Raw genomic sequence first — 12569 nt, 5'->3', positions numbered from 1 at the left:
GCAGAGGCCTGGAAAAGGAGGATTGGCAGTGCCCATTATTAAATAACATACAGGGTAGAGTGCTGCATGGTATTAGACTAACACCCACAGTAGCTGAAAAACTGCTAACACCCAAAAAAGGTATTAAGAAAACTATTAAATTTCTATGTATGAATTATTCATACACAGAAATTTAACACTTAGCTTTGAGGAGTTATGTACCCACACAATACAGTATAATTTACACAGATCATTTAATTGGTCAAAACTAAAATCGCCATGTTAATGGGGAGATCTTCGTAAATGGAGCCCTCAGAAATTTATACCTTTGGATGTAGTGAATTACTCACAAGGTAACAGTGAGATTAACACCAAAGCTGAAATGTACACATTTTAGTATCCCATTAAGTTGTGTTTGTTCTATAATGGGAAGGGGGTGGGTGAACTGCAAATCACCAACCATCTTCACCAGGAACTCCACATTGGCTAATTACATACTAATTCCATCTTCTCCACATATATTGGATAATCTAATAACTTCTGCCCTGTGGTAGTGACTACAACACACAAATTAAAACCATCAGTGTGTCAGCTGCACATATCCATATCTTCCAATTGTTGTAAATCTGAATTCTTTAACAATTCCATTCAGATGAATTGTTAAAGAATTGTTAATTGCTAGAAATGCTCTAGAATGCCTTTTGGCATTCCAGAGCATTTCTAGCAAATTAATAATAATGAATGCTGTGCCACAAAACTGTCTGTGATAGGGAAAATATTCTATTCAATGCTATGCACAGCAATTTCTAGCAATTCACATAGAGGTAACATTCCCCCCCCCCCCCATTAAATTTCATTAGATTAGCATTTTATTTAGATCCTTTGATTGATAATAGAATTAGTAATTAGTAATCACTGATTATGCCAGTCACTAAGCCATCCATCAAAAATGTTGAGCATCATGATATAAAACTGATCTTAAACCACTGATTTTTAGTGGTTTAAAATTCAATATACTCGTGGTTGAAATTAAGACAGTACTAACTGAAAATAACATAGCTCATGTTCAAACGAGGATATTAACCAAACAATCACGATTTCTTTTAATATAGCCTATGAAATTCCATTGCCTAGTAAAAAAAAAAAAAATGGTCAGAATTAATTAATGTTAAAAGGAAAATCTACTAAGTGGAAAAGTGACAATGGGAAGAGTATAAAATAAAGGTTTACATTCTTGTGATCTTCAGTTTTACAGTGATCTCTATATTCTTCTGGACTGCTGAATCCCATTCTGCATGGTCTGCACTTTGGATATTTCTTATCACGTTTTCTCTAAAAATGAAATAAAATAGGAAGTTGTATTATTGTAAAAATGTACCTAATTATAAATATTTAGGTAATACAATTTACTAAAAACTATAACATATTCAGACTTTAAATTTATTCTAGTAACAGTGAATATTCTACACAACTAAAGTTTAATTTTTATATTCTTTATTCACCCATTTGGATGAATACATACATTTTTAAAAATGTCAACCATTTACATAAATGATTAAGTGTTTATTTATTAGTCTGATATTTTAAAGCTATGACAGAAAGACTTATGAAACAGAACAGAAACTAGTTTAAACCAAATCTGGAAGCTATGACCTTTTCCCCTTTCAGAAAGGCCATATTATTAATCAGCAAAAGTTACAATTAAATGTTTAGAAATGTTTTTTTTAACATCTTTAGTATTACTGTATAAAGGTGATAAATATAGTATTACATAATGTAAGTATTGAAACTTACTGAGGAACACATACTGAACACAGGCACAACAAAGAGATCATTCAATTTATAAAGCAAATATCACTTCTGCCCAAATCAATTACCTTCCTCACGCCACCCAATACTGAGGTTTCTATGCTTTTCTGGGCGCTGTGCTTCCAACTGACACCTCAAATTCAAAGTCCTCTTCAGAACATGTGAATTAAATTAGCTAATCAGCCCTCATTTAAACTCAGATTTTGCTACTCTTTGGTTTTTTTCATTCCCTTCACTTCCATTTTCCAAAACACACATTGACAACTCTAGACACATGTTCCAGCAAAAAAAAAAAAAAAGTGGCACACGGAAGGGATGATATATTCACATTGTTTATTTCTCTAGGTGGCATAAATGAGACTCACAAGAAAAAAGGTCATCAAACTATGCTCGAAAACACTTCCTTCACAAATATTACTTAAAATAAAATCTACAAAAATCAAGTTACTATGTTCCATCTGTTCTGTCAATTCAGTCTATGGCCTGGAGACCTAGGTTTTTGGAAACTGATGCCACAAGGTGAAACACCTTTCAACTGTGTTTCAATATAAAATTGTACATAACTATTGATCTTAATGACAACTTCAAGGATAATTTTCTCTACTGACAAATAGTTCACAGAACAGGCACTGATTTTCTTTCAAATACAATAAGCAAAAATTAGAAATAAAAGCATTTTAAAAAATGTAAAATATAGACAGTGCCTTATAATGTTACTAGATACCAGCAGCAGGCTAATAAAACAAATAGAGCATGGTAATATTTTTTTACTTAAATTAGGGGTTTAAAATTCCTTGAAGAGAGCTACAATTTTTTCTAGTACAGTGATAATGTACTCCAATACTTCATAGGAATCTTATTAAAAATAAGATTCTTATTTTTAATCAGAAATATCTATGTAATCTTATTACAAAAAAAATATTATTTTAAAAAATGAAGTAATTATTTACCATCTGTATAAAGTGAAGAAACCTTTTTGATGCGCATACATACCCTGTGTTCTTTGGTACGTCTGTGTGATAGGAAATTACCAGTGAAAGAGCATTCGCAGACAGTACACCAATTTCCAGACCTTCTGCCACTGCTGCCACTACCACTTCCTCCTCGTCTAGAGCTAAATAGAAAGAAGCCGATTTTAAAATGTATCTTAAATTTATAAATATGTACTAATGGTAAATAAAATTCATAACATTAGAGTAAGTACTGAAATCAGACTCAGATGAGATACAAAATTCAAATGCTTTTCTTCACAATTTCCAGAACATTTAATATGTGAGAAGTGCATTTTGTGGCAGTGCTCACTTATTAATAAAAAGAAGCAAATATTAAAGGGATTGTATAATAAACCATTTACATCCCTTACTAAAATTGTTAGAATGAGTAAAATTTTCCCAAGAAACTTTAGTTAATCACTACAAATATAGTGAAAACTTTTTCGAAGAAAAATAACTAAACTCATTTGCATAAAAATATTTCAATTAATTTAAATATATGCAATGGGGAACTATTTGATTACAGTCTTACCTCTGAGCACCATTTTTGGATCATACAATCACCTATTTACATAAATAAGGTTATCAATTTTGCATATATATATATATATATAAACATATAAATTGCAAATGCTGTTGTTTTACAACTATTAATAACCCAAAATGAGAACTGATATTTAACGTGTTACCCTTATAAGCTATCTTCAACAGAAGTCACTTAAGTTTAACACACACACACACACACACACACACACACACACACACACACACACACACACACACACACACACACACACACACACACACACACACACACACACACACACACACACACACACACACACACACAGAGAGAGAGAGAGATATATATATATGAACAAAATTAACAAATGCAAAGTATCATTTATGTTAAGATGATTAGGAAAATTGTAACAGGCGAGGGGATGTCGAAAACCCCCACACAAACAGCTACAATGACTGTAACACCTTATACTTGTATAAGTTAAAGATGTATTCTGAGAATTGCAAAAGTCAAGATGTAAGAAACTTGTAACTTATTTTAGTTATCCATTAATCTTTAGAGAATAACAAACATACATATGAAGACTACTGTCACATCAATTTTCCTTTGTTCAGGGACTACTCAGAAGCATGAGTACCCAGAGCATTAAATCAGCGTCGAGGGTTGCATACCTGCTGATTAATGACACTCTACGATACACATATCAATTGACTACAGATGTTGGGAATATGACACAGAAAAACAAGCAAATTTAAAGGCCATTTTACTTTATAGTAATAATGTGAAATGACTCAATAAAAACAACCTGAACAAGGGCAAAAACAATTATTTCAGTTTGGTTTGTCTAATCACACACCCAAAACAAGACAAAGATACATGAGCAACTTGATCACATTTGAAGAGAAGGTTGCTATTATTGGCCATCCCTTTATCCAATTTAGTTGACACATTTGCTGCTTAAAAAGGAATAATAATTAATGGGAATGATTAGACAGTTAATAACCAGGTTAAAACAAAATAATGTAGCCTTATCAGAATGATAACCATACACACACAGATACAGCAACAAAGCTGAACTTTTGTGGAAGGGTTCCACATATTGGCACGTACGTATTTCTATTGCGCAGTACTTTCTCAGTAAGCCAGTTTTGTGATGTCAACTAGTCCAAAGAAAAGTGCATGCTCATTTTATGTTGTATAACAATTTGTGTGCACACTGCATTATATTTTGGGAATATTCAATTACACCGAATAATGAATCCCCCCTCCTGCAGAAATAGAATTACTATTTTTAATAATGAAAATGTGCAGTCCATCTTTTTTTCTATCACTAGCAGTTCACAAGGTTTATTTTAGTTGGACTGCTGATTGATGAGAAGATCTGGGGTTTGGATGCAATGTATTTGTAACTTAATTTAAGTACCAAACTTGCAATCACATGGCCTATTCTATTCCTATCTGATCAGTGCCTGAGATGGTTGTGTGTCATGTTACATTTTAGCAAATTCGTGTTCCCTTCCCTCTAGTTTTTGGGGTCAACAACAGTTGAACATGCTTTTAGAATGTCATGTCAGAGCATTAATTCAACAGATACCTTTTTGCTACCCGTGTTGATCAGATAAATCTCACAGATAGAATTAAATAAAATCACAATCAAATACAATTCCAATATTAATTGTTTTCACTGCACAAACCTATTTGTTAGTATCTACCCTGGGGAATAAATATGTACATTCAAGTCCATTTCAAACAATATATTAAACTTATGTGTGTCAAAAGTATTAATACTGCTATTAATACTATAATAATACTGCTGCAATACGTGTTTCTGAGTAATTGTAGACAAGGTTTATAAGATTTCAGCAAAAGAGTAATTTAAAATCAGAAATTTGGAAAATTTTTACTAACAAAAACCAGACTTCTCTAAAATTCAGAATCACAAATTAATGAAACAGAAAAGCAATACTTAAATACATAGAAGATATTGCATTTCTTGATGTTATCATTAAAAAAATAATAATAAACAATAGTTTTATATATAAAAATTGTTTTCACAAAAGGAAACTACACAAAGTAACTCACTCCAAACACCCGAAACTCACTAACAAACTAACAAACGGCTCGCAGGCAATCCAAGAATCCACTACCGCAGGTGTTAAGAGCAATCATGTGTAGTCAACAAAAAAAAAAAAAAAACACACAGAATGACACATTGCTTATAAACTCCATCTAAAATTGATGAACTTTATCAGCAATTAGACCAGTCTGTCAGAGATAAACTATCTAATCTAGTTCCTTGAAATCTTATAAGAGGGAAATAAAGATTATTCGATGGAAACAACTTGCCCAAACTCTAAATCAGAATATGAATACCCACACTTCAACAATCCTCACATGATAATAAAACAAATTAAACAATCTAGTGCTTGATCTAGGCAGTGCCTAAGGCAGAGGAAGTTCTTTTCAGAACCAAGTGGGAGGAATGGAATTTAATGCAGAATTTAACTGTGCTATTTGGAAGCTTTTAGATTTAAGAGGAACAATGATCTATCCCTTCAATAGCAATAGATCATGCTGTCCAGATGAAAGAACACAGAACTTTTTTTAAAAAAGTACAGTATGCCAAATACAATTTGCACACTTAAATTCAGATCTGAAGGCTGACTTACAAAATATTTTGTTCTTTATGAAAGTATTCCAGTCACGCCCAAAGTTCATTGAATAAACAATTCTTCATACAAAGTTAAACTATAGAAATATGAAGTTACCTTAAAAACTATAGATAGGAACTGAGATGGCTATTTAGAACTAAAAAAAAAAAACTAAAGTTTCTATGCATTAGTGATCCAAAAATCAAAGATTAAGTTCATTGGTCTGTAGATTCAGGAAACATCAGACTACTGGGCATTTTCTGAGAAACACCAAATAGCTCCTGATCATCATAAGAAAATTCACACAAAAGAAACATCTCCATTTTTATGCTAATTATTGTAATACAGACAACCCCCAAATAACACAGTACTTCTTGGTTTCACTCTAACATGGTGTTAAAAAGTGAAATTGGGGGAAACCTCACAAAACTGTATGGTTTCACTCTAACATTGTTAGAGAATTGTGGCAAACCTCATTTTTGAGCAGAGAAAACCCCTCCTATTAAATTGGATGCTATTTTTCAACATTTCCATTATTTTTTGTGAATCCCCACTGTTAACTTGCTGGTCGTTATGCAGGGAAAAAAAGGGGGGGGGGGAGAATACTCGGATATTTGATTTTGTCAGGAGATCCCCACGTTAGGTTCTGTGCTATTGAATTTGTGCTTGTTTGAGACCATAAAAAAATTGTGACTTCAAAGCATGCAATTTGCAACTTAGGTATTTGTAAGGTTATTTTGGTTTTATTTGATTGTTTATAAATGTTTTATGTATTACTAATACTTTCTTCTTAATCTTATCGGAATAATTTCTCTGTTATGAATTAAATTCCAGCCCAAATTATGCCTAAGGAACTTAGGCATAATTTGGCTAACTGCAAATTTATTTAAAGAATGGTTTCTAAATTTTTTGTGCCAATGGAAAAATATTTAAAGCAGAAAACTATTTTTCCAAGTTTTATTACTACTGGATAACACACCAGGCAATCCAAAAAGTTGAAGTAATGTTCCTACCACCTAATAGAACTTTAATTCAGCCATTATCGTCACAATGGATTTTGATTCAAATCTACTGAAGTGATGAAGCCATGGAAACATTTTTCAATTGTGGATTGTATCGGAATCATAGCTTTATCGCTGAAAGAAGTAAACCATCAACACGCACATGTTGGAAAAATTGCATTGCCAGTTTATTCAGAAATATGATTGAACCGGCAGAAAACAGAATCGGCGTGACAATAGAACTTACTAAGTTGGCAGGAGGGGAAGGTTTTTATGACTACTGAATATGGTCAAGAATTACTGGTAGCAAAAGAAGCTGACAAAGTGGATTTGATGGGAAAGGGAATGGGAGGAAATCTAAATAAATTCAGAGGATGATAGTGCTAATGATAATTCCGAAGTTTCAAATTTTACACTAGAAAGCATACACGCACATTTAGCCGAGCAGTTAGAATCTTATTTTTTGAATGGATCCTTAGACTGAAAGGAACAAAGTTCAAAAGAGCTTCAAAAATACTTAGCTCCATACCATGCAATTTACAAAGACCTATCGAGCAAAGGGAAACAATCCCAGAATACAGATTTTGAAAGATAAAAGCTCTAAAGAGAGCAGAAGATACATGAAATCTAATTGCTACAGAAGAAAGTTCAGAATGTAAAGATATTCTGCCGTAGAGAAAATGTTCTCATTTGATTATGCTTTGCAGCAAAGAACATGAAGAAAATTAAATGAATGTACATGTTCAGTTTATACTATTTTTAATTTAAATTAAGTTACCGATAGCTGTAAAAAATGCATTGTTAGCTTTTGGGACATAACCCTCCTTTTTCTACTGATCCTGTCTCATATACTGTTTCGCACTACACAAGATTTTATAGGATCTAACTACCGTGTATAAGGGTTACCTATACTTGTCAAATTGCAATATACTATATTCAAACAGTTAATTTTCAAAGAACATAACTGAATCCCACTCGATCTGTGGGTGCTATGTAATGTGCAACTTCAGTGTTTTATCAATAATTTACTGACCTTTCCATCTAGGGAAAGTGGAGGTTATCAGTTATGATTTCAGTTATTCATAACTTGGATTCAGCTCTACACAATAACTGTACCATATTTTGGGAAGAACAAATTAAAAAAAAAATAAATAAACAAATAAAATCGCTTGTCCTCTGTTATCAAATACAATTCCTGAGAGGTTGGAACTATTGTATGGTGCTGATGTGCTTACTAAAACCTCACAATGCGATTAGACAAGACAGTCTTGATATGAGATTTGGGTTTAAAATAAATTGATGGAAATCTTTTTAAGATTCTGAAATTCTGATCCAAGGCCACTGCACTGTTTCTTTATGGTGGAAGTACAGACCACAGAATTAAACTTTACTGAAACAAGGCACTAACAAAATATGTGAAAATTGTGTTTATCATGCATTTCCATTTAATACAATATGAACTAATATTCATTCTAATAGGGTACAAAAATGGGTTAAAAGAATATACACTGAAAATTTGGTGACAATCTTGTTTCCTCATAGATTAATGTCCAAAAAAAATATGAACTCTACCTCCAACTTATAGAGAACACTAAATTTTAGGGAGGGGAACCAAATTTCAATTATAAGGCTCTGAAATCAGTTATTAAAATTAACGAAGGCAGAATTTTCACTGTTTGGGGTTTTAATTTTAACAAAATTTGGTACACCTCAATACATTAAAGTATCCATTTATAAAAATTAATGAAAACCCATTCACTCAAAGTTAAACTATTACATTCAACTAAATATAAGTAGCATATTGTGGATACACGATAAATTTCTAGCCTTTCATATATGATGTATTTTTTTAGATATATTTTTTAATGATTTGAACCTTTATAAACACAGGCATAATTTCAACTTGATTTAGGTTGCTGACATTCAATGTCCAACACCTGCAACAACAGGAATTAACATAGCTCAACAGGTCATCGTGTTCTGTTAAACAAATTAAGCATGACAAAAGTATCTGATGGAAGCCTCACCCATTGACAAATAAGAAATATTCAATTAAAAACTGTAGAGCAACTTCATGCTCATCATCAAGCAAATCCTGATAACTTTTTGGTGAGACATGTAATTATAGAAAAAAATTTGGCTCCATCACTACCAACTAGTCAGAACTGCATTCAAAACAATGTAATGCATACGTTTTCAATACCTTCAAAGGGACGGACAACAAATGGATAGTACCTGCTAATTCAGTAACTAAATTATGCAAAGCAAACAAGTCAAAGCTAAGTGTTTTGTTTACTAGGAGTACCTGTTATCTGACTGTTGCAATGGCTGAAAGTTTTTGGTACAGCTATGAATCCACCCTATATCTAGCTCAATTTTATTTCAACCTCTCCTTGCAACTAAAAACAAATTTATAGTAGCTACCCATTCCTTTTTCAGAAACTTCAAGAAAGCAACTACAAAAACCAGGATCACAGGTCAGGAAGATCAGTGAAAAAAAGTATGGTGAATCGCAAGAACACATAAAAAAAAAAAAAATAAAAATAGCGTAATCTGAGCAGTAGATAATAGATGCTTCAAAGCCAGGCTAGAAACTTAGTTTATGTGGATCGAAATGCTGAAAAGTTATATTTTTCTGACTGCAAATGGGATGGAAAAGGTTTAAAGAGCTAAATTTACAAGGAATGCCCCCTCTGAAAAAGGCTGAGCATGAATGAGAAAGGTTTCCACGGATACTATCAAACACATCAAAATGAAAAGAAAGAGCAGACATTTGTTCTACTCCTTCAAAACCTACAATAATTATTGCTTTTTTTTTGTGAAAAACTAACCAGACAAAATATGATGTTACAAATGACCTGGAAATGAAGTCTAAATGTGCTACTGCATAAAACTGCTATCCAAGAAAACATGTTCGAATTTATTTCTGACATTAATGCTCATACAGAATTCATCCTACAAGTTCCAACAGTCAATTAGCCTAATTAAATAGAAATACTCAATCATTACAGAATTATCAAGGAGATAACAAAGATGCATTTAGGGCTAAAGCCTCAAGCTGCGAGCAAATTTAGACTATGTATATATTAAGTACAATAGAATCATTAATACACAGCCATTTCTGAATAAACAGAATATTTACAAGGCGACATCGTTTTAAGTTAACGAATTGCCATGATATTGCACTACTTCGAATAAATAATGCTTCACCTAAGGAGAAGACTAATGTTACTTATTCTCAGAGAGAATAAGATAACTGTAACTGTATAATTAACTTTATGCTACATCATTTTGAAGAAAGTGAGATTTCTATGTAACATTCTTGGCTAAAATAGCTGTATTATCCATTAGCCAAAAATCAAAAACAGAAAGTGGACATGGAAGAGTCCAAATGGATTAACAACTAATGAAATCGACTTCATCCTCACTAACAGAAGATATATTGTGAATGATGTTACCGTCCTGAATAAGGTAAATGTTGGAAGTGATCACAGAATGGCAAGATGTACACTTGATATACATGTAGGAAAGGAAAGGAAAAAACTGACTCAAGTAAATAATATGGTCTTTGAGATAACAAAAGAGGAGAAAAAGCAGAATGTACTGGAACTTAAGAACAAGTTTGGGCTTCTGCAGACTGCTCAGGACCAAGATATTGACAAGGAATACTACAACTTTTTTTCTAAAAGTGATAAAGGCCAAGAAACCTATAGGTAAAAAGAAATCCAAAGAAGAAAAAATTAGTCAAGAAACACTTGTTATGATGAACCATAGGTGACAAATGAAGAGCAAGATAAACACCGACAAGGAGGAAATTGGTATACTGAGTTATGCAAAGCCATTAGAAAGAGACTCGGAGAGGACATAAGATTTAACACAAGTAAAACAAGCATTAAGGAAGAACAAAGGATTTAAATTAGCAGTCATGAGCAGTAATACAGAAAGACAAATGATACTGAAATGAAAAAAAAAAAAAAGCGATAGTGTACTTATAAACAGCCGAGAAGGCATAATTCAAATAGCAGAAGACTACTATAGAGAATTATACAAGGAGCAAGGGAATGATGCCAGCAGTGGGGAAGATGAATTGCAAAGTGGCAAGACATACGACATACCTGATATTCTTCCTGATGAGGTAGAACACGCATTGAAGAAAATGAAGAATCAGAAAGCCCCAGGGGGGGGGGATGAAGTTACTGTACAGTTGTTAAAATTGGGAGGAAGAGACATAACACAAAAACTGGCGAGACTCTTCACAAAGTGCATCCGAAAAGGTGTAATGCTTAAGCAGTGGAATAATGCAATCATAGTTTTGCTGCATAAGAAAGGAGATAAATCAGAAATTATAGACCAATTAGCTTGTTATCCCACATCTACAAGTTGTTCACAAGGGTCATTACTAACAGATTAGAAAGAATACTTGATGAGAATCAACCGAAAGAGCAATCTGGCTTTAGGACAGGATTCTCAAATATGGATCACCGCTATGTAATATCACAACTAATGGAGGAAGCAAATGAATAGAAAACACCATTATGCCTGGCATTTGTGGATTATGAAAAGGCATTTGACTCCATACAGCATAAGGCAATGTTTCGGGTGCTGGAAGGACAAAGCACAGATACCCCATATATTATGATTTTGAAGAAAATATGAGAACGCTACCTCCTTTATTAGACTAGACAAAGACAGTAGAAAATTTAAAATCGAGAAAGCAGTTCAACAAGGAGACACAATATCTCCAAAGCTGTTTACTGCTGCCCTTGAGGAAGCTTTCAGAAGATTAGACTGGTTGCAGAAAGGAGTTAATGTGAAAGGAGAGTACCTAAACCATTTACGATTTGCAGATGACATTGTGGTCATAAGCCACGATCCCAGAGAATTAGAGGAAAATCTTAATCAGTTATGCATAGTAAGGATTTTGGACTAAAGATGAATATGGCTAAAACAAAAGTAATGATGAATAAGTGTGCCACAGAAAGGAAAATTATGATTGAAGGAGCAGTAATTGAAAAGGTGGAGTCATATACTTATTTGGGAAAAGTTATTAGCTGTAGTGATGATAAATGGCTGCAAGTCAAGAGAAGAATAAATTTTGGATGGATAGCATTCAGGAAATATAGTCACATACTGAAGAGCAATATTCCAGTTTGTCTGAAACGTAAAATAATTAACCAATGTATACCCCCAACCATGATTTATGGAAGTGAAACTTGGGCACTCACCAAAAGAATGGAAGAGAAGCTGAGAACTACACAGCAAAGAATGGAACGAATTATGTTGGGAATCAGAATGTTAGATAAGAAGAGAAACACTTGGATTAGGCAGCAAACTCAAGTAAAGGACATTATTATCAAAACTAAAATGGGCTTGGGCAGGATACAGCTCGGAGACATCATGACAGACGGACTTAGAAAATAAGAGAATGGTACCCGAGAGGAGCTAGAAGAAAACCTGGAAGACAAAGGCGGAGATGGATAGATGAAGGGTAATAAATGGATGGCCAGTGCTCAAAAGAGAAGGAACTAGAAAGTTGCTGGAGAGGCCTTCATCCTGCAGTGCATTGAAAATGGCTGATGATGATGTATTGTTAAGAAAAACATCAGCTGCTTTT

The 12569-nt window shown here is 33.2% G+C and overlaps 1 protein-coding gene across 1 annotated transcript in view; it reads right to left on the bottom strand.

The window, feature by feature from the left end:
• Positions 1-12569, bottom strand: part of LOC150089518 (uncharacterized) — an 80474-nt gene that overhangs the window by 34463 nt on the left and 33442 nt on the right. Inside the window, exons 5-6 of the mRNA XM_090390012.1 lie at positions 2782-2902; positions 1210-1311 (exon numbers count right to left, since the gene is read on the bottom strand). Of these exons, the coding sequence (XP_090246138.1) occupies positions 1210-1311; positions 2782-2902 (223 nt within the window). The remainder of the gene's footprint in view (positions 1-1209; positions 1312-2781; positions 2903-12569) is intronic.

The sequence above is a fragment of the Mastigoproctus giganteus genome, chromosome 2, assembly GCF_048544385.1.
Source record: "Mastigoproctus giganteus isolate SK-2022 chromosome 2, ASM4854438v1, whole genome shotgun sequence".
Lineage (NCBI taxonomy): Eukaryota > Metazoa > Arthropoda > Arachnida > Uropygi > Thelyphonidae > Mastigoproctus > Mastigoproctus giganteus.
Note: the sequence above shows the minus strand (reverse complement) of the source record. Positions and strands in the feature narration are given on the sequence as shown.